The 23,927-nt window shown below is 45.8% G+C and overlaps 1 protein-coding gene across 1 annotated transcript in view; it reads left to right on the plus strand.

Annotated features, from left to right (window-relative positions):
- The first annotated feature begins 339 nt into the window (after nucleotides 1-339).
- Nucleotides 340-23,927, plus strand: part of Rau (RA domain-containing protein rau) — a 29,430-nt gene continuing 5,842 nt past the window's right edge. The window contains exons 1-2 of the mRNA XM_076428956.1: nucleotides 340-484; nucleotides 1,815-2,032. Of these exons, the coding sequence (XP_076285071.1) occupies nucleotides 1,829-2,032 (204 nt within the window). The 5' untranslated portion in view covers nucleotides 340-484; nucleotides 1,815-1,828. The remainder of the gene's footprint in view (nucleotides 485-1,814; nucleotides 2,033-23,927) is intronic.

Below are 23,927 nucleotides of genomic sequence, written 5' to 3' on the forward strand. Positions count from 1 at the left end.
CTCGCGTCACGAGTGATATCAACGTTTCCCAAATCGCGTACTCCAACCATCAAATCGTTATAGTTCTCGCAGACGTTATCGTACAATTATTCAAAATCTCGAAAAGGATCAGAGACTGTCACGAGTGATATTAAGAGCGTACTTTGATCAGAAAAATATTTAGTTTTCAAAATAGTTCTTCGCGATTGTTAACGATTTCTGAAAGGACCCGGAGACTGGAAGGATTTTTTCTGTTTGGTGAAAAGGTTTCTGGAGGGTGCACAGTGTTTAGGAACTGAGTTTGCGGACTTGTTCTTGGTGACTCTCTCTCTACGAGCAGTGTTTCTCTGATTTATATACCGCGGGGATTTTTACGATAGTGTTTGGAGGTGTTACTCGATCGCACTCAATGCCGCTTGTTCGCCAAGTGTAAACATGATTCCCGCGCATTGACGTGCGCGACAGACCGCGGGTGCGGACTGCGCTCAGCTGTGAATTTGGAAAAGTGAGTATTGTATTAGGTTGTACTAGGTTGTCCCAAAAGTTTCTTTCGGAATGTGTCCTTTAATATTGCTAAATAAATTAGGTTGCCCTAGAAGTTGGTTTTCGATTCATGCACATTAATGGAATTTCATGTCAGGAAGTACTAAAACATTAACATAAAGATTATCGCATTGTTTGTATTTATTTAGCAACATTAAAGGAACACATTCCGAAAGGAACTTTTATTCCCAATTCGTAGAAAATGTATTTGTTTACGTTTTAGTTAGATCGGAATGGGTTTAGAACCGATAGATGCCTTTTGCGTGCGAGGATCACTTAAACGCGGCGCGGTGCCCCGGCTAATTATTATTAATGAGGGGAGATACAGTTAACAGTGTGGGAATAGTTACCATTTTCTTGCGCTCCCTCGTTATGGAAATATTCAAACAATCGGGCCACGCAGAGGCTTCTGCGTAGCAGCGGTCCCGTCAGCTTTGCGAATGTTTAAGCTTCTGGAACTTCTGGCACGCAGCTGCGTTACGATTCCGCTGTTTATGCGACTCGGGAGGGTTCTTCCCGACGTGTTTCGCAAACGAAATCGCTTGTACTCGTACATCTATCCCCACTCCAGTTATTAGTGAATTTATATTCTTATCCTCGGTTTTTCACGCCGACTTTCCACTTCTGTTTACCGCTGCTGCGATCATTTCGATCATTATCCAACGGCCTTCGTCGATCATTTCTTCGTTTTGCAACCTTGCCGCGGGGCGGAGACGTTGCCATTCTATTTCCAGTGGAGACAGCGCCGCAATTACACCAATACAACCAGCGTGTCGTAAATCCGAAACAGAGGAACGGGCGAAAATTGGAGCAAGAATTCCACCTTGGCTTCAACCTGTTCTCGTGGATTCTCGAGAGTCACGTTCCTTTGCGTTCCCCGACGCGAACCAGTTCCCTTTTGCAAAAAACAAAACCTTCGATTCAAGCATTTCTAACTCTGGTTCAATGTGGATTAATACACCGGTTTAATTGGCAACGCTGGCGTTAATGGAGCGCTCGGATGCATTTTGTAACACATTCGTGTCCATTCAGCGTTAATAGCTCATTGAAGCTGTAGAAAGGCGGTGAAACGATTTTCATTCAGATGTTTATGTTATGTTTATCGCACTCGAGCATGAAACACTCAATTTTCACACGTGTTCGTATAAAGCCTTTTTTGTGAGGAATAGAAGTAGAATCCTCAAGACATATCTACGAGAAAAGGTTTTAAGGGTGTTAAGGGGTGATCACCCCACGAAACGCGTCTGGTTTCAGCAAAAGGAACTAAAACGACACAAAAACGTTGATTACAGGTGAGACCAGAGGAATGCTGAAGCACGTGTCGGTCTCGCCGTGGAGAGGGCGAGCAGACAGCGTAAGCCTCGCCTCGAGCGGGGGTGCGAGCAGTTGCGGAAGCGGAAGTCCGACTCCTGGTCATACTCCGCCGCCCTCGAGGGCATCATCATGCGCGTCTCTTGCACCCCTAACTGCTCTCTCCAGCTTCTCTCCTGCAGACGCTACCCAACAGCAGGTAACGACACTCTTCTTCTTCTTATTCTTCCACAAAACAATCTCACCTCCGTCGCGTGACCAACCCGACACGAAAGAAGATGGTTACAAAAAATCCGCGACCAATGAATCTCCAGTGGGTAGCTAATCGAATCAGGGTGGGCAAGAATCTTGATAGAATCGGTCGAAATGGAAAAAAGTTGCTCTCGGGAGAAAGGTCGAGAGCTTCGTCGCGGGAGGGGACAAAAAGCAATGACGTGGTTGCTTAATGAAGCCAACGAGTAGAACAAAACGTTATCCGCGACGGTGCGGTGGAACGGTTTCGTGAAAACGAGAACAAAACGATTCCCCGCACTTATTAACAGCTGGCCCAGTGTCCTTGCTCGGCACCGCTAATGGGATCCATCGACGGGACGTGTGTTTAATCCATGATTATTTCTGACGCATTCTATATCGCCTGATTATACAGTGTCGACCGAAATAGACGTGCTCTCTATCGTGCAAACAACCGTAGCCAAACAGAGCATTGTTTAATCGCTCGAGTGTGGAAGCTTTTTGCGAAAATCGGTGGAAAGCTCCAAGCGATTCACAAGAACACGTAATTGTGAAGTTTGAGTCACGTGTTGAACATCGTGTGATCGATGGATTGTTATGCAGTTGTGGCTTTTGCATGCTTAGAAAGTGCAAGGAAATGTGCATTGTAATCCTGGGTAATTAAATTTGAGTAGAAATTATGAGCATTTGGATCTTGTGGTATCTGATTTGTACTATTGTTTGTTGAACAGAAATGCGTTTCCTTAAATTTAATGAATTTGATGGTTGATTTCGATACCAACGGATGCGTGAGATGTTGATTTGAATATTATTTGGAAGAGAGGAGGCTGCGCGTCTATTTTAATAGGACGAAAGTCGGGTTTCGGGTTCGCGGAGGGTGAGTTTCTCACGACCAGTCCCAAGTGTCTACGACTGCACACCGTGCGGTTTCGCATCCCTTTTTGCGCGGACAGAAACATGACTCTTCGGAGGCCCTTCATCCCGGACAAGATGCTTAGGGAGGTCACTTTTTCTCGACATCTGCGAGGAAACTGAACCGGGAACGGTCGAAGGGACCACATTCAAATACGAACATTTGCATTCAGGATTCACAGCTTCCGAACAATCCTTAAAACTCCAACAAATCGTGCACAATACTCGGCGAAATGATTCTAACACAAGCCTAGGTACACAATTCTATAATAAATTCGGCATTAAACTAGATTAACATTAACATTGCAATCAAGTTTTCGACGTGAACTAGCTGCGAAATCCTGTTGCAATTACAATTTCGTTACTTGCTGTATATATTATCAAATATTCTGGCGCAATTACGGCAGATAAATTTCCGTAAAAAGATTCGTAGAAAATGCATAATATAATTTTTCACACGACCGTGACTAACAAGTTACGAATCCCGAGCATTCTATATGTATTGTATTTATGTATATGATATAGCGAAGCGTGTTCGGTCCACTTCCATTCACAGAGGCCACCAGATTGAATTAAACCGAGATGTCTGCCCAATTATATTCACAATTAATCATCTCAAGAACTAGGCTCTCCGGGCGAAATCGTATTCAGGCGTTTTCGACTGATACATTTTTCCACACGAAGAGAATTGCATTTCCTTTAATTGTATCGCTAATCATGGGACGACCTCGCTAGTTTGACTAATGGGAATTAAGGTCGCTGCATTCGCGAGGAATGCATTATCACGCTTGTATCCCAGTTTCTGGGGTTGCAGCCGTGAAATGGCCGTGGTCGTCAATATTGTACGAGTACATACATGCTACTATGTACATTGTGTGCACGCATTTGAATTTGCTTGGCCCGCTTCACACGCGGCTGCGCAAACGACTGACTTCTTCCGTTATAGCTTCTTCTTCGAGGAGCCATCTGCTCGCACATCCTGGCCGGTGCGGCGCGGCGCGGCGGATTGAATATTTTCACAACCAGATTCCACACGAAAATCTTGTGAAACCTATTTGCCGTCGTTTCACACCTCATATTTACAGCAATCGTAAAAAAACCTCGCTTAAACCATGTGATAACGGAACATGTTAGAACGGGCTGGTAACCTTACGAAAAACTGTTTGTGAGCATTTTATACGAAGGACAGAAAAATCTTTTTCCCTCGGCGCAGGGTTGGGGAGCGGATATAAAATAAATTTGGAAGAACTGGTGTCGACTGTATACGAAGCAAATGGTAGGGTCAGTGAATTATTTTCTCCGTTCCGTAGTCGTGAGTCTTGTCTGACTATCTGAAAGTTTCGAGACTCTATAGCGGAGTTTATCTTTGTCGGTCCCGCAGTTTTTGTCGGTGGAACCGAGAATTCTCTGTGAGAACCCCGCATGCCAGGACGTCGCACATTGCGGCGGACTCACAATGTGGATGAAAAAGTACGCTTGTGGTTCCACTTAATCGTTCCCCGTGGTTCCCGAAGTTTCGCCTGCGGATCGTTCTCTGAAAATCAGACTCATAGAGAATATGAGAGTATTTTGGATAATATAAATCGACCTTAAGTCGTAGAAAGTGAAGAAGGAATGCATCGAGAATTCATTTTAATTTCAACACGATAGAGGCTTTATCGTTGCCTCGATTAGATAATGCGATGAAGCGCGTTTCGTTTGGCTGGTTCTCGCGAGGATGCTGGAACCGGTACGGAATAAAATGTACTCTGGTCGAGTTTTATTTTTCGGCTCCGTTAACTCTGACTGTAGGAAGGGACTTGCGGCTTCCAGGTTACCACACAGCTTTACGTAAGTGGCGGGAAATACGAAAAATCCCCGTGCAATGATCCTTGTGATGTCAACGTCTTCCGATCGTATTGCTACTGCGCGGATTGTGTTGAAACATAATTACGTAACACTCGACACTAGATACTTGCGTCAACATATGTGGTCGATATTCTGTTTACTAAATAATAATCAATTGCCAGTAACTTTCCTACGGTAACCATTTCAGAATTAATAGAATATAACTTGGTAACTGGTTTGAACATCGCAGATCTTTTTATCGAATTTCTGAAGCGGAGACCCTACGAGTTGAACAATAGGCATTATGCTCGAAGGGAAGGGAATATTGGAATGATAATGGGGTGAAGGATGACGCAGATATCATCTCGACCTTGTATTCAGACCAGGAGACGATGATCATCCTCGAAGAATCTGACCTTCTTTGCGCCAAAGAAGGGAGAGAAATGTCTTGTCGTGAGAATGATAGGACAAAGGATTTCGAAACGACATTCGAGGATGTTTCGTTCTCCGCGATGTAACCGCGCGAGGATCGCTCAGATTTTCTAAAATCGTGCGAACGCGCTGTCGGCGTTCACTCGAGAAGGTCGCGATCAAACGGCACGCAGATTGGAAAAGTTGAACCGTTCGGTAGGATTAAGTATACATGTTTTATCAAGACCGGTTCGGATAGGAGTGCGTACACAAGAAAGCCGGAACCACGGGCCGCCGCGCCGGATGTTGCGAGGTCCGACAACCCGGGACAGGTCCCGAACCCAGAAGCGGAACGAAAACGTACGTGTCCCGATTGATTCCTGGTAAAAAGTTGCGTCGGATTGCGGCGGATCGAAATTTTCAACGCGAATCTTGCGGTCTCCGCAAAAACTAGAACCAGACAATGGGACACCTGTGTCTGTTCGGCAACGAGAGGTAGAAAATATATATCCCAGTTTCAATTTTCGGGATCGTGTTCTATGATCGCATTAATAAAAAACGAAACACAATCGGCTTGTGTTCCACTTGATTTGTATTGAACTTTCACGGCGAAGAATGGGGACAATTTCATTTGATTCAATTAAAGCGGTAGAAATCGGAGGATCGGAAATTTCGCTCCGGATGACATAAATGACCCAGGTTGTCCACGGAGGAATAAAAATAGGAAAAAGAGAGAGGAAAGCGGGAGGAGGAGAAGAAAATCGTCGAAAGTCTTCTCTCTTCCTGCTCCGTTTCCTTTGTCGGCGGAGTGGGAAGCGAGGGGGCGTAATAAACTGTGCGTCGCATTAATAAATACGTGCCGGCGCACCCGCATGACGACGACATCGGTCTCTTGAGGGGGGAAGGAGAAGAAGGGAGCCCGTACCACAATGCCCCGTAATCAGGATACAAGCGATCCAAGGATCCTCGACCAGGTCGATGCTTCCACTATAAAATCCACACGGTGTAATCGTCACAGTTGCGTCTCCCTTGAGAGCATCCTTTTTCCATGCTTGATTATCCTGCGGAACAGGATCTAGGTGACTATGCAGTCGTTCGAGTAAACGCTGTTAGAGCTTGAAACGAACTGTCCGCCATCTTATTATCATGCTAAACGGTCCACGGAATGTCTGATTGCGTAACTGCGTTAAGTAGCGCTTTCCTACGGCGGGGAATGCCATTATGTCATAGCAATGCACGAAGAAAGTCGGCTGGGCGAGATGCATAATCGACGATAAGACGCTCGTGTCAACCTCCTAATTCACAGACCGTCTGTGAGGGCCATTGTCGCTCACGAGCGTGCTCCGATGCATCATCATTAGACTACCGAGATTCGTGCAAAATAACAATTATTTGCATCAGCTGCAACAAACAAGAGCCAAGTAAAAACTTCTTTCATTCTTTGATTAATTTCTTGATGTTCCTAAATTTTTCATATCTGTCCGCTCTTTTAAATTGCAACTACCCATTTTTGTCATAAATACATAAAATCCGCAGCCTAATCATCATGCATTTTAAAAAGTGTATCAGTCATTTCATTAATTTATAAAATATATAAAAACATAGTTAGTGTATAGACTTTTTGATGAACACTTTCACAAGTATTTAGGGAGCGTCCCTGCTCGTTCACAGATAATTATAGGTTATTATCAGCCGCGAGAAAGAGAGAGTCACGAGATGAACTCTTCTGTTTGGAGACACACGTGATTTTTACGGGAGTGGTAGGCCTTAAATAAACACGAGCTAAATCTTACAAAAACAGGGTTGACGTTCCTGACGGAAGAAGCAGAGCTTTCGTGGACGGATTAGAGAAGCTCTCCCGCTTTTTCCTCCAGGTTTTTTTCACTTCTTTTCACCCGGAGCTAGATCTGCTTGTTTTCGTAACCAGGCCAGCGCTAAAACAAACGCGCGGAAGCTTTCGGCAAAATCGTGGATCGCTGGCCAAACAGATCCACAGATAAATCGGCTCGCGGAGGCGGAAGGAGAGTTTCAACGCGATTAGCTGTTCGGATTCTTGGGTAATCTGTTCTGCCGACAACGTCAGGCTTTCCAGATAATGTCCGGTTCATTCAGAACAACGGAACGATGATCGAGGGTCTTCCGGGATCGGCAATTAGTACCGAGAATACGTGATTCGGGCTTCCGTTGCGATAAAAACCGAATCGATTATCTGGTATATACATGTATAAATATAACCGTCGTCTTTCGGTTTATCTGCGACGTTTCTCCGGGAGCGTTTTCTCCAGTTATCGGTGCCGTTCACCCGTTTTTCCTCGAACTGATAGGGAGATCACGAAAAAAAACATTGTCGAAACGATTGCCGGCCGGCTGAAGAATTGATCTGCTCGAGTCACGCGACCAATCGTTGAGAAACGCAGTTTGCTTCAGTGATTCAACATTTGTATTCTAGTTGAGTGACTAGTTTTGGAACATTGCTAGTAACGTTCCTAAATATTCCTCAAGTGCGGCACAGCCTCGCAGCTTGACCCTGAAACAATGATTCTCTTAAAATCTCCGGAACAGCGTATTTCTTCCGGTCACGTCTCCCGTGCGACCGTGGCGATAATCTCGTCTTAACTACACAGTCGGTAGCCGAGACAGTTAGCGAGGCATTACCGCGCTTGGAATTCAGATCGCGAGTCTATTAACGTAAACCGATCCGGTCGTTATACTGTTCCGTCCGATTAATCTTCACGGCTGATTCCGGCCCGGTTTGATCGTGTCTGTTCTTCGAACGACTGGCGGCTGCGAATTCGGAATGGAAACGCGTCGGCCCTCGACGCTGGGGACAGTTTGGCCACATCCGCGATTAGGCGATCGAGTTGCGAGCCGGAATCTGTTGCTTAACAGTGGTGACAATCCTCCATTGCGCAACCGGTGACGCACGACGCGCACCTTTCAAGTACGTTTTTGACGATCGCCGCGAGGGATTCCGCTCGGATCTGTTTTTCTTGCGGCATTCTAAGGTCTAACGCACCTGGACATCGTTTTCGAGTGAACTGACTCTCCTCTGCTCCTCTTATTAAGTGTATTTAACACATTCATAGAGATTTGTAATAGGACTTTCCTTCGAAGGTCGAAGATTTTGAAGCTTCGAAGCTTCGAATTTCGGAGCTGGCTCACGAGACAATAATTACGGGTTCGACAAACTTTCAATACGGCGAGGATTATCTAGTCGGTCGATCACCTCGTAGGTTGTTGTCGAACTCGCACAGCTGATATCGGCGGTGAGGCACAAACTCTCCAGCGCGGTAATTCTTATGCCTCACCGGTGTCGCATGTAAGAAACGTAATGCATGTAGTAATCGTCTTGCAGTTCTTGTGAAAAATGGACTGTTGGTTTTTGAGCAAAAAGAAACGGAGTTTCGAAGCTTTGAACTTCGAAATTTCTCTGCTAAGTTATATTTGATACAATTAGACACGTTCTTGCATTTTGAGGAAAATACGCCACCACAGCTAAAAGATAAGTTACAACTTCATACGATAAGAAGACATCGAAGTTCCCTTCGTTCCTTCGGAAAAGTAAGAGCTCTAATTCGTAACAGTCGTTAGGATCGAAAGCGATCTCTACGAGTTAGTGGTAACGATCCAGGTGTTGACCCTCGATAGGATCGTAGTATGTCGTAGATCGTAGCGCCGATTGGTGTCCCATTGAAGGAAATCGTCGCGTAAATTCCTTCTGCGTGAATTGGTCAGCACAGCGGTGAAAGCACTCGCCACTGGCTTCTCACACGTGGCCGTGTACGCGAAACAACTGTTGAACAGTCATTCTCGTACCGGGAATCACTGGCTAGCCTGCTTGTGACGCATGACGGCCAATTAGAGTGTCATTCTACATATTTATTGGATCGTATTGCTCTTAAACGTTGTATTATTCCCGGCTCGACCACTCGGTTATCTGCATTCGCAGCTGTAACTCATTCTCAAAGGCGGAACTATCGAGTCTTGTCCGCGCGGCATTCTTTCTTTAGGTGTTACATACTTGTCTAGCCGTTCTAATTGCTTCTTTTTATCGCTGTCGCCGACCTGGACGGCTGAAACGCTCGGGACGAACTTCTATTTGCTATAAGCTCCAAGTATAAATTCGTGCTGGGATCAATGTGTCCCCTTGGATCGTTCGTTCGCGAAGCCGTCTCGCAACTTGCTCGACACGTTTCACAACGGAAGACTTACTGCCTAGATAAACAGTCTCCGGCTACCGTGGTTTCTGCTTTGCATACGATTACGCAGTGTTCACACCGCGAGCACGTGCTAATATGCTGGCATTAGAAGCATTCAGTGATTTCTCTAGGCGCCGAAAGGTCTTCGAGGTATCTTTAACAATCGTGCCTACTGTGTGGGCCGTGATATTACATTCGTGGAATCCGGTGCAGCGTCCTTGATCACCAGATGCAATCTGAAAGTGTTCGAATCCGGTCGGACGAGTCGGTTTAAATCGTTTCCGCGAACTTTGCGTAAAAGCGACGATTCCACGGACCATAAGGAAATTCCCGGTCGCGTCACCGGTCCATATTAAAACCGGCCCAAAGGATCCAGTTTCCTGTCGAAGCCGAATCCACCTTAAAACCCTTTATTCCCGCTGTCATCGATCGACATCTGTTCGAACCGATCGCAACAATTGCGGTCTCCAGATGGCCGCGCTTTCGTGTTTGCATCCGTCGATTGATTGTATTGCGACGTTTAACATTCTTCTCGCACGGCCCCAGAGGGCCCTTAGGCCCTTCCCGCGATGCCCCAAACAACGCTGCTTTCATGGAGAAATTTGAAAGTCGAGGAAGAAGGTGTTACCGCATAAACCCCATGCGGTGCAGCGTCGACACGCGGCTTCGTTTCAGAAAGAAACTTCCCGTGGCCATTTTGCCCGCTCTTCTTGCAGTCGATTTTTCAGGAAATGTATTTTAACACATTACCGATCGGTGATTATTGCATAATTTTTGGTACAGCGCAATTATTGAAAATCCTGTATTAATAGGCTTTCGGTAGGTAAAGTGTTAACGAACGATCGAACCATACAGTGGATTATTATTGCTCCCGGGGTTGATACGCGATGATCCGATCGACGTCGAACCGATGAAAGCGCTCGTTCATGCCGGCTACATGTCTACGATCGATTCGGCGTTTTCTGTCACAATGGCCTGCTTTATGGACCATCGTGTTTATTGGTTATGCTTTTTGGTAATTCAGAGCGGTGTTTAAATATCTTTTTTCGAACACGTTCTCCCTCGGAGTTCCACGGAAATTGTGGTTCTCCGATACAGTTGTCAGCAAATCATTAAGATTCTCAGCTCGTCACCAGCTTCGCGAGGTGAACACGCGTCGCCTGCAATTTTCACGCGTGTTACGGGCCCCGAGCTACTCTCCCTCGATGAAGACTACAGCATGAGGAACTGGCGAGAACAGGGTAACGAGCGCGTGTAACGAAAAGAAGAATTGCACTTCGAGGTGGAAGACGAGATGATTAATTCCTGCGGTCGGACGAGTAACACGAGACTCCTTCAGAGACGTGCATCGAACGTTTTTATCTGACGGATCGACTCCGAAAGAGAGACACCCGCGAACAGGTTCCTCGCCTGTGGGATAAGATGCTTGCGATTTGTGCACGGAAAGTATTCACCGGTCATTAAAGAGTCTCCTTACAAGATTTGAAGGATTTCAGGCTTTCGGGAAACGATCGACGCTTTGTTCTTCCACGAACAATTCCGCGACGTCGGCAAACAGGATTATCACGGGGCTTGATATCACGGGAAGATATAAAATGACGGACCCACACGCCGAACAGAGCACAAAGGCGGTAAAAGAGGATAAGGAGGAGTCGGGATGAAGGAAGAACTTACTACGACAAACCGTTGTGGGGGAAGAGTTCACGAAAGAAAGAGTGAATGGGAGCACTGTGTGCCAGATGGTCGGTGTAGCTCCACCGATCTTCTCCGGCCCTGTTCCATTACAATTTTCCCAATGATGAAGGAAGATCTGTGCCGGTGGTTTCACGGTACTCGGAACGATAACGTTCGGACCGCCTGACCCATGATAATTAATGAACATTTATTGGCCGATCGGGAACGAGAGAGACGGAGAGAAACAGATACATACAACGCAAATTGTCAATTAATAGGAACAACGCGTCCTAAGGAGGGGATCTTGAATGGTCAGATAGAATAGACGTAAATAGATCTCTGTCGATCCTCTCGCCTTCTGCATCGAACTTCATTTTATCGGTAGTTATTTTAGTGTTGTTCAGCTGCAACAAAAACGAATTTTTACGACTTAGACGTGACTCTTCGTAAACGTACGTAATTTACAGATTGCATTTATTCCGCGTTACTTTCAGCTTCTTCGAATTATTAAAGCACAAATGATATTTTTAAGTGGCTTCTGTGTCTCGCAACTGACTCAGGAAACTTTAATTTCGCATAGACGTCTGCGGTCTGTTAATTATAAATTCCAACGCGGCAGGTGGCGAAGCATTTGTATACCAAGCCGGGACCGGATTTCCAAGGAAAAGTTGACCGTGCCGGATGACTAAACTCGCGAATGAAACCATTTTCGCGGATACTTAGCGTGACTCAACGTCTCGACTGTAATCACGTTCTTACGAAACGTACGCGTCGTTTATAGACACATGTGCATCAGAATGAGAGAGTAGGGAGACGCATGAATGAGTCGGATAGGCTGCTAACCATTGATCCGGGGAATTCTGATGCTGAAAAGCTGACCGGATGAGAAACAAGGGTTCCGGCCAGCCGGAAGCGTCCATCGATGACGATGGAACGCGTCGATGATGATGGTGGTCCTGCACAAACCGGACGGAAGAGAAATACATATACATCGCTAATAACGTGTAACACGCTCTCGAGTCGCTCGTTTCGCCGGCGAATCCTGTAAATGTTTAATTGTAATTGGTTAATTGCGCTGCAATTAGAAATCGGCTCAGCTTTCTCTGCGTTTAACTATCGTGACAGTGGCCTCTGTTCGCGAAAATTACAGAACGAAGGAGTCCTTAACGCTGGGTTTACGGAGCTCTAGAAATAACTTTTCAATAATTTATCATAGATGGCGAAAAATTTACAGAGTTCGAGAAAGCCTATCGTCGAACAACTTTCTCGCAAGTTACTGAACTGTCACCAATTAGTATATTAATAACTTTCCTCAAAAAGTCTTCCGACACTTGTGTCTAAGGCAGGGCCCGCTAGATAGCTTTACTGATGAGTCCTCTAGCGGGTCTAGGACAAAACACCTTTCTTTTCCTCTAATAGAATACAATTCTATAGCAAACGTGGTCTTAGGACGTTAACTGATTCACATCCGAATCGAAACGTTTAAATTTCCTACAACATAGCTATATAATGTAGAATTTGATCGAACCGTTGCGCCGAAAAATATTATTCCAAGTTTATTCTAGAAATAACTATTTCACATTATTTTATAAACATAACAAGCATGTGTGTATCCAAATTTTTCGCTATTTCTTCAATAATATATACACCCAAATAAATATAGAAAATGATCTGAACGTGTACTTTGCGAGATCCGGCAAAGAGTTTAGGAAACGACCAATTTCCTAGTTAACGAACGAGGAAGATCCGTGAAGATCCAGGGTCGCACAGCCTCGAACCGCGTAAACGGTAGTGATACAGGCAGCAGCAGCAGCGGCATCGTACGTGTTACGATGCATTATGAGTTAAACAACGTAATGATAGGCACGGCGCCAGTACCACGGCGTATCTCTTTCATGACATGTAACGGGTGTCCCACGGGTAAACGATTATGCGTGTCATCAAGGGTCGCACGAAACGAGGCGTTCTCTCTGCCGTATCGTTCGTGTTTATTGTTCGCACCGTTATAAGCTCGACAGGCTATTTTTACGGTGGTTTATGCGCGTCGACAATAGTTGAAACGTCGAGCAACAATTTTCCATTGTTCTCCGGACCCGATAAAATTCATTTCGTGCGATTACTTAACGCAAACAGGAGCCGGGAGTCGCTGCGTTGATAAACGAGATCGTCGTCTAGACTGTCGCGACGTCGCGGTACAGTTAACTATGATAAAAAATGATAGCGATCACGCGAGGACTTCTCAAGTATGGCTAACCATGTTTCTTATCGCGGCTTTTCGTGGTATTGTCGAGGGTCCGCGAGATTCTACGACGAAGGAGTTAGAGGCACGGACACGAAACTTCCGGTGCAACGAACCCGTTCGAGTCACACGCGGCTTGTTACGACACCAATATTAGTTTTACGACAGACCACTGGAAATAGTCCGATGAAATCGTACGTCATCGATATGTCGTTCGACGGACTATGAATAGAGACGCAACGGGACCGAGAAGTGCGCAACGAGGGGCAGGTGCAGCCATGCACCTGCAACCCCTCAACAGGATAAAATAGAATTCCCATGAACGTGACTTCCACTGACCATGGTAATCGCCATTCTGCTATTCAGAGATCGATATCAACCCCACTGCGAACCGAAACGATCGATTTAGACCCTGCCCCTCGATGGAAAAGGCAAACTGAAACCGATCCCGTCGTTCTTCGACAAACGATTCCCTTCTCAATCGGTTCAGCCGTTCCAATTTGTCTGGACTAGGGCTGTTACTTTTCCGAAGCTTTGACTCTTCGAAGATTCGAACGAACGAAGGGAAGTCTTCGAATCGTATGAAGTTGTAACGTAATAAAATTTTTAGCTATGGTGGCGTATTTTTTCGAAATGTAGCAGTGTCTGTAATTCTATCTAATTTCAAAGTTCTCCTCTAATAATTTACTACAGACATTGGAATTTCAATGCTCCGAAATTCGAAGCTTCGGAGCTTCAAAATCTTCGACCTACGAAGGAAAGTAACAGCGCTAATCCGGACCAATACAATGGATTCTCTAAAAATAATTAATTGACCAACTGCACCAACTCCTAGTACTTTTGGCAGAACGCAAACGCTTTCTCCAGGAAATAAAAATGGTTTCGCCACGTTGTCGGGCTAATTGATTATCTGGAATTGTTAGATCGGGGAAAACGGCAGTCAAAGGATTCAGTGGTTTTTCGGTCTTGACATGGCGCGCGACTTATTGACACTTGGTCAAGTGAAGTCAAGAGGCCGGGTTAAATGAAGCCGAGCGTCACCGCTTGCCTGGTCGTTTATTTTCGGCCTATAAGTAATAATCTCGTCTGGCGTTAATGAGCCTCGCGGAAAAAGCGAAAGTCCTTAAAAAAAGAATGGTGGGGAACGTGCCACTTTAACGAGCTTCCTCGTTTGTCGGTGGATACCCTTTTTCGCTCGAAGGAATCCGCGTTTCGGCAAGAGTTAGGGCAAGGCGAACGGTATTACGGAATTTCGAGCGGCTCCCTTTAAAATCTCGTGCATACATTTCGCGGCGGTTGCGCGCTCCCTTTGAATTATTCATGGAAAGAAACCACCACTGTTCGAGATAACCCTCCCTCGTCGACCTTATCGCCTCGGTTACGGCAATCGTGGTCAGGTGTGCATCGCGGCGGGGTTCTTGCTACCTGAAAGGCGATTTCGAGGGTCTGTTCGCGGGGAACTGTTCCGAGAAAGCCGCGAGATCGCGTGAAACGCGATAGAACCACCGACCTAACGATTTTACACCCCTCGAAATTAGTGACAATAAATTTTCCATACTGCATACACTGTAGAAAAAAGTGAATTGGCAATAAAAATTTTACCTGACCATTTTTGAAGAAATACCTTCGTACCGACCGGTGATTATTGCATAATTTTGAAAAATCTTTGGTTCATGGCTAACCACTTTTTAATGGAACCTTCAACAGCGACAGCAATTTTCATTGTGAACTAACAAGTCACCCTCAATAACGTCATCTAATACTTTCATTTAAGATTGTAATGTAAAAGAACAATTTCTATATGCTTTCTTTTGGTACAGCACAATTATTGAAAATCCTATTAATAGGCTTTCGGTAGGTAAAGTGTTGAGAATTGCAACTGCTACTAAATGCACCATAAATGGTCGAAACACTAGAAAGGCTCACCCTCTATACAAGATTTAATATAGCTTAATACGCGGTAATCTAATACCGTGATCCAATATACTCTAGATTTAATGATTCCAACTTCCGTGGCGGCTCGCTTCACGATTTATGAAACAATAAATGCAATCCCAACGTCAGGGAACGTTGGCGATGAAACAATAAATGCAATTCCAACGATGCAGAACGTTGGCGGTGTTGTTGGGAAATGTTGGCAATTGTAAAAAGCGATCGTGGAAGTGTTTTAACGATCCCGTGGTCTCTGGGGACCACTTCCGTGACTGGAAATGACCGATGTTGCGTTTCTCAATGAGATTAGAATCGTACTTACCTCGAGTTAGCGTGGAATCGTGTTGTCACCCTTCCACGGCCCACAGAACCGGATGCAAGCGTTCCTCGCATGGTGGTTTGTGCCCGCTAATAATCGCGCGCGTGTTGGTGGTAACGGGGGACTTAAAGTTGGTCGAGTTGTTCTCGTTTAAAACAATCAGCAGCAGAGGAAGGACCAATTATACGGACCTGCGACCGTCTGTCACCGACCTCCTGTTCTCTTAATACCGTAGATCGGACAGCACTGGTAAATATAAACAACCAGAAGAGCAACCGCCGAAGCATAATCGCTCAGACCCTCTTGAGAATCTTTCGGTATCCTGGAAACAAAAAACTTCAAGTGTACCTGTTCTGAATTCTCTATTGGGTTGGCAAGAAAGTCATTTCGGTACTTTAACGTGAAATAGAACCCAACTTTCTTATTCAAGCATTAAACTTTCACTAATGATGATGATCTGAAATCGCACTTGGATCAGTTTTTGCCCGCAGAATAAAAATTGGGGTTTGTTGCACCCTTACATACCGAAATTACTTTCATGCCAACCGAATAGCTCTTCGTCAAGCTCAATATTTATTTTTTGGGGAAATTTGCTTACCTTTCACCCTCGTTCTTTCCTCAATTCGAAATAGATTTTACTGCCTGTGAAAAAAGTGCAATCTTCAATCTCACCTGTTCATTTTTTCCTAAATGTTCCATATTCGTTTTTAAAATTAGAACACGTGTGAAACAGGTTACCCTAAGTACATCATCTGTCGCGTCAGTTGTCTTCAGCAATGAGAACAAACATACAGCAGCCATGACACACGGTGCGTGTAATATTTTTGAAAAGGTCGAAGCGAGACCGTTGGAAGACAGAGGAGAAAGGAGTACGTAACAGAGGTCTGTCATTAAAACTGGAAATAAAACTTGATACGAAAGCTAACTACAGTGTCGCGCGGTGCAATTAGCCACCGTAAAGGAAGGATAACCATATGGTCATGGTGTACAGGCTGGGCAGCTAGAGTAAAACACGTGATCGTCACAATTGCATGCTATACCGAGGACCAGGAAAGACGTGGTTATGGTGTTCATAATCGAAACAAAATATATACATTGTAGAAATTAACTTGACTGATCGAAGCTGATCACTGGACTGCGGATTTATAGCAAAATCGAGTAGATGAAATTCAAAATTGTTGGAAAATTTTACAAATTGAAGATATCGATATATGATTCCTCTATGAAAATCATTAAGGCAAGAAATAACATGAAATTTGGTTTCCACTTCTTGCAATCGATTTTTGTTTTACATAAAGATCCGCTGTCTACTGATCACGTCGAGCTCAGAATAAAAATTCAAGAATTTAAGACGAAAAGGATTAATTTATTCGAGAGGACGAAAACGAAAAAGTAGACATTTCTGGGCCGTTTTTCGACGAGTTGGGAACCCGCTACCATTGGAAGGCGGTGTCCATTGTTAATTACGATCTCACTGCTGTTTCTTTTCCTCCTGAAGACGGGCAGCGACTTCATTCTTTTCCGGCGCGCGACCACGCTTTAATTGGAAGCCCTCAAGAAAGTGGCTCGCTTCCTGAACCGACACGAGTGGGCTTCATCTCTGGAGGTTGGAGCACGCGACTCGTCCACCGTAAACAGGAGGCTAGTACTTGTTCACCGACCACTCGAGATACTTTAGAAAAATAGAAAACTCGAGATCGAACAGCCGTCTACCACTTTTCCGCCCCCATAACCGTGTGTAAACAGCTGCCGGGTGTTTCCTGACCAGTAGCCATTAGAGTGTTAAGCTGCAGTGCTCTCAACACCCACTGCAATTGTTAAGGTCGCTTGGGAGTCTGCAATTTTTTTCGGTGTCTGATACGAGCTGGGCTCGTTGAACGTTGTGGAAGCGAATATGATTCAAGAGAGATCGTCCGAACTTGAAGTGAATTCTTCGCGGCAGTTTACTCTCGCGGGGACACCGGCGAATGGACACTTAGCTAATGTAACCGTGTTTCCGCGCAATCCGTTGCATAACTTGATTATTCACGACGTGCGTCATTATTGCCGTTGCCGTGGCTACTGAACCAAAAAATTGCCGCGATCCCACCGCGGGAAAATGTTTCCACATCTTTGCCTCACGGCCTTCCGCTCGTCAATTAGTGATTCACTGCGATTGTCATCTCCACACAACTCCCGGGAAACCCTCGCTCTCTGCATCAAATTTTTGCAAGACTCAAACAACATCATGTACTTCACACTCGGGTCTCAGAAACCCAAAGTTCGTTTTTAGAAGAAGAAAGCAGAAATTGTGAATATTTAATGGTTTAGTATCCCACCTCGATGTTTCACTAAAATGCAAACCAAAATGCAGTACCAGGGTTAATGATCAAAACAGATGGTTCCGATAGATTCTTCGTAGAAACTACCACTTTACATCTGGCCCAGTGATTAAACATTACAAGTGCAAGATGAGAGTTAAGATCGTAACCGAAGGATAATGCCTCGGATCCAACATATCCAAATATGTAGATCTAGAAATTAATAATCAAAGAAGATCGCCGCATTACACTTCGGAGTTGTAAATGCAATATCGACCGCGTTCCGCGCGTCCTAGATCCGAGGAATTCGAAAGAGAGAATGCATCAGCATGATCTCAGAATGCACCGTCGACTAGACCGGGCGCAGACGTTGCACCGGTGTTCGCATCATCGCGATGCATCGTCTGGTATGCACACGCGAGCATGATCATGGATCCACGGGCCGGTGGATCCCGTCCAGTTTTGCTTTCATCTCGTGAAGCCCGCGGGGCTGGTGTGCCATATGGTGGTCTGGAGGTCCTGCTGGCAGCACTCGCAGGAAGGAAGCTTTCCAGCGAAGTATTATGTTCCCGGGTATGTATACCGGGAACATATTGCGTCGGGGAAAAGAAGCTGGACGTAGGCGTTGCGTGCACGCACGTGAAAGCGGGCACGCGATCCTTCGACGAGGGCACGTGCCCCATATTCCTCGGGGAACCTCCTCCACAAGAAGCGTCGCTCTCCTTTGTCGACGGGCCGGAAACGGGTGTCAATTGTCGGCCACTTGGACTCCACCGACGTCGGGTTCTTCCCGAAACGAATTTGAGATCGCCGCTCCTTCTGTGTGGTCCTCCGCGAATTTCATTCGCTAATTCAGATGTTAAGGCTCATTTCCACAATTGCAAGGGTTCGGGACGCGCCTTCTCATTTCACGATAATACAAAGATGGGATTTTTCAGTAGTAAAAAGCGCTGAAAAGTTGTGTTTTTACGATTACGAGGCGTAATTTCCATTATTCGGAATTATACCTATTTCCATAAAGCTGCGAAAGCTACATGCTGACGAATAATGCAAATCTATATGCCATCGCGGCCTAGATTGATCTTTCATCTAGCGCTTTTGGCTACTTATAAACCGCATCTTCAATCCTAGAAACGAGTCTACCCCCTTAAGCTCAATAAAAATATTAAGAACACTACGCAAATGAAGAAAATAAGAAATTAACCTAGTTGACGGGTTGTATCGCCGAAAGAGTTTCCGAAAGACAGTGAAAAGAGCCGGAGGAGCCGGGAGATTGATTAGTGAGATACGGGGAGCATTCCAACGAGTCTGCGGATCGATACAGGAACTGGTTACCCAACTTCATTCCCGTTACATATCGCTGGAAGTTATGTAAACCGGGTCGTGCGACATTTGGTGGCCGAGCACAAAAGGAGTCACGAGTCCCAGAAGCAGGTCCTCCCACTCGAACCTGCAAGTTGGCTTGGGGGTCCGCGTGTAAATTTCCATCGAGCGTGCGAAGTGTGCTTCGTTCGGTAACAATTAAGCTTCCCAGGCTTTCCTGAAGGCATTGTCTACGATGGTACGCGGGAAAGTGCCGGCGCGAAAGTAACAACAAGGCAGGAAACAAGGAGCCACCGGTTTCTCATCGAATCAAATCACGGCCGGTGAATACACACAGGAGAGATCATTCTGGATCGCGAGGCGGTCCCGAAAGCAGTAGATCCTCGTGGGACTTGGAAACTCGGAGAGACAGAGAGAGTGCTCGATTGTCTCCCCCCATTGTTGTGTTCTTGAAGCTTTCTGTTTTACTTTTCGAGTAAAACATGAGAGTCAACGACAGAAATTGATCGCTACGATGATACGATGTTGAACACGAGAGAGCTGCGTTGGCGCTTTAGCTGATCGTGCTTCCACGATACCAATGACGACACTCCTGGATCGTATTGTATCCTGTCAGCAAACATTCGTCGTGTAGTTTCAGGACATTCGAAACGTCCACGAGACGCGAGCTTCTATTTTTGCACCGATACAGCTTTTTTCTGCTTAGGGAGTTAGGTGGCTTTACCAGCAATCAATATGATAGTGCTACGAACCTTATATCTTGATACATTGTCTGGAAAATCCTGTCTCGAATTTATCGTTCGCAGTTCTGTTTATTCGAGACGACATTCAGGGCTCGTCCATCGCAAGGTCCATCGAATAGAACGCTGTACACCAGCTTCGAGTGATTTCTTTCGCGTTTCATGAATGAGCCGCTATCGCTCGAGTTCCGCGTGTCGCAACGACAAGAAAAATATGGCAGCGCACGAGCCACCGGCGGATAATAGTCTTACAATATTTTTTCTGTCTAACGGCGATACCGAGCGATAGCAAGCGGCGCCGTTTTATCATCGAGCCACCGGTGCTCTCGAACCCTTTTTGTTGGAAAGAGCTCTGGCATGTTAAATCGCTCGTGACGGGGTCAACCGTACGCATCTGAACCGAGAGCCTCGTGAGGTCAGGAATTCCACGCGAAGGTCAATCACTGTCGCCTTGCACCAGAAGAACAGCCAACCATTTCGTACAATTGTCTGGCCGCGATTACGCGCTTCTCTGCTTGGTTCCCTTTAACGAACCGGCCAACTGCACGAAATCTGCGTACCTCGGACACGCGACTGGTCTGCAAAATTGTCACGAAACCCCACCGGACAACCATCATTCCATTGTCCACGAGGAAACAGTGTATTCTCGAGTAACCTCGAGCTCAAGTTGAAGGGAGCAACAGTGAAAGAAACGCTGCTCTTCGACAAGGGCGATCACGGATCCATTTGCAGCGGAATGCAAACGAGCAACGATTAAATAATAGAAGAAAATCGAGTTTACAAAGCGGAGAGAAGAAGCAGGTCTCAACTCTGGATCGTAATCACCCTGCCAATCAACTCTGTCTTCTTGCGCCGCGGCGCGCCGGCTTAATCGGCATCGGAGAACTCGGCGGAGATGATAATTAGTGCCTCGATGCAAACGATTATTAACCACAAAACGCGATGTAATCGGACGAATTCATTAGACGAGCGAGATCTGACTGAAAGTGTGCTGCCGATGATGTTCTAACGTCGTCGATGAACCGCTCGTTAGCAGACTGACGCTAATTATTCTTATCGGGCATCGTGAACGCGACTGTTACGCCGCATCGTGTTCGTGTTCGCGAGATCGGTGAAACCGCAGCAGATATTCGGTCCTGAGGTCTTCGAATTGCGTGCTTTATATTCGGATTGGCGGACGGTTCTTGCAGGAAAGATCGTGGATCGGAGATCTTTCGATAGGAGGCGAGCCATTACCTGTCGCCCGACGAAAATAATTAAAAACAAAGCCCCGTGACCTCCATTTCCGCGGAGACCCACCGGTGCGGAACACAAAGATTTCACGGGGCTTCAGAGAGAAGAAGGCGATGAAAGAAAGAGCGGACGACACGGATTCTTCTTCCTTGTTCGTGGGGCCTTTGGTTTTTGTTCTAACCGTCTTGGGATCCTTCTTTTTCGGCCGGAAATCAGGCGGGGGACACGTGCTCGAACGGCAACAGCACCTGAAGACCCAACGCTGGGGAAAATACGGCAGCTGAGAGTCGGAAAGCACGTGCCACCAGGGAAAGGGGCAAAGAGGACCTTCGTTTCAAGATTCAATGGACTTCTTCTGGGATAAGGAATTTATTATGCGACAGGGTCCTACCTGGGGGACTGGCAGATACTGCGACCATTCAGACCGGGGTCTACGTGGCCCCGCATGAAAATTAATCGACACCTCCATCTTGGCATCTCGATGTCAACGGACCGATAGATAGCCAGAAATGAACGGAGCCACTGTTTCGTTCGATATCTCGTGTTTCCTGGGACTGTACGCGATCGTTCTCCATTTTCTGCGGAATACGTACATCATTCACGAGTATTTAATATATTATACTACATTGTTCAGGAGAGTCTCTAATTATTATGAATGGGGGTTGAGCGCATGTAAATAATTGCAAGGCCGCACCGTTTGATGAATCCAGTAAAACTAGGGAAATATGCACATCACTATGCGTCGAGCGGCTCCATTAGCGTGGGATAGCCAACCAGAAGAAACTCTAGACGATCTTCAAGCCCGTGGCACGATTTTGTTCGCGCTCTAATTATAAAGCGCGCCAGTTCTCATAATCCCTTGCCATTTCCGGATTCCGAAAGATCGCTCGGCTCTCTTCGACCTGAATGGAACGGTTGCGAAACATTGCAGCCACGGATTCTCACTTTTTCAGAGAAACTTCTCTGAACGGGGGAAACACACGATTGCCTACTTATAGACCGAGGAAGCGAGTGCATCTCATTGATCAAGTTAGCGTAGTCTGTAATTGATGGTCTCGGCTGTGAATTATAGACGTGCTCGAAAATGAAGTGTTAGTAAACACAATCTGGAAGTCGATGATTCAGGAGCTATTTAGAGTTGGAGTTGAAAGTGTTTGTTTAACGGGCTCAGACTGAGATAAATTTGAGTGAGACAAGTAGCGAATGCAATTTTAGAATCGCCATGAGCGATACGAATGATACGTCGATCTAATGTTAGTCGATTAGGATAGAGGCAAGGCCGTTCAATAGGGTTTCCGTTGAAAGGTGTCGTTTACCTTGCTCCGAAACGGGGGTACGCGATATACCGGGTGTCGTTGTAACCAAGCTGGGTTTACTGTTCTACTCGAGGCGGTTGATAACGATAAGGACGCGATACCATGCCTATTTTTAGACCCGGAATGAATCAACCGAGCGAAACGCGTAGATTCGCCATTGAGCCTGCGATAGAATCTCTACACGAAGGACCCCGACAGTAAAAAGATTCAATCTAACCCATGGACACGTCTGAAAACCCAAAAGTGCAGCCCGCGTACGCATTCTTCGAAGCACGGCAGCCGACAGCGGTTTATGGGGCTTGATGAAATTCCCCTTAAACATATTCCCCCAGCATATGGCGACTTCTATTCCGCCTGGTTGCCCTTCTCTTCCCCATGATTTTTTTACACTTTACACTCGATACGCCAGATTACCAGGGATTTTTCGGCGCAGGACTTCCTCTTCTTCGAATTCCACGCTGTTAACTTCCCTATTAGAACGTTCGTTTACTGGCTTTTAATGGCTTCTGTTAGGGGGAGATTTTTCATTTTTCACGTGTTAGTTCTTTCTATGGTTGTGCTCCTTAATTGTGCACGCTGCAACCGGATTCCTCGAACAGACTCGACGCAGCGATTCTTTTAACCGGAACGAGCATCTCATTCAAACAAAAATATCCCAAGGTGTATTTCGGTTCGTGGCCCATAGCCGGCTGGAAGATATTGATGTCTGGTAACGGGGTAGCATCGTTCCTGTACGTTGCTGACGAACCACATACCTCCCTTTGACACTTTTACAACACGCTTCTCCTCCCTTCCACGTTGTTTTCTCTTTCATTAGTCGCCGCAATGAAAGAAACCCGTCTATCGATCGTTCTTCTCGAACGGGTCCTCTCTGTGGACCCTCTTCGAGATGCTCGGTCGACATTCGTGTCGCTTGTTTGCTCGGAATGCACGAGTACGTACCGTTAGGCGAAACCATCCTGAGGACGGTGTCTCGGATACCTGCGACGGAAAAATCTCTGATTCGCAACGGGTTCTCCGATGAACAACTGTCGGAGTCTTTCTAATGATCTGGGAGGCTGCAAAAATGGCTTACTCTGCGGGCACCACGCCTACTGGCATCTTAGAAAAAGGCTCTGTTTACGAGGGTAGATCAATAATTAATCTCATCGATTAAACAACCCCATACAAAATTTCATACTGATTGATACAGCGACTCGAATTAATATTCGGACGCTCTAAAAAAAGACGATAACTTTTTTAATATTGTACTGTACGATTTGAACTTTTTGGGAAGCTACAGAAATGAATTAGGAAGGTACAGGATGTGAAAAGAAATTTTTCAAAAAATACTAAAAGTTGCACTTTACAACTTTTTTATGTGAGCCTATATTGAAAATTGAAAGAAAAATTCGGCTGAAACGAGGAGGTCATCGTCGAGACAAAAGCTTATTTTGAA

The sequence above is a fragment of the Lasioglossum baleicum genome, chromosome 8 (genome assembly GCF_051020765.1).
Source record: "Lasioglossum baleicum chromosome 8, iyLasBale1, whole genome shotgun sequence".
NCBI lineage: Eukaryota > Metazoa > Arthropoda > Insecta > Hymenoptera > Halictidae > Lasioglossum > Lasioglossum baleicum.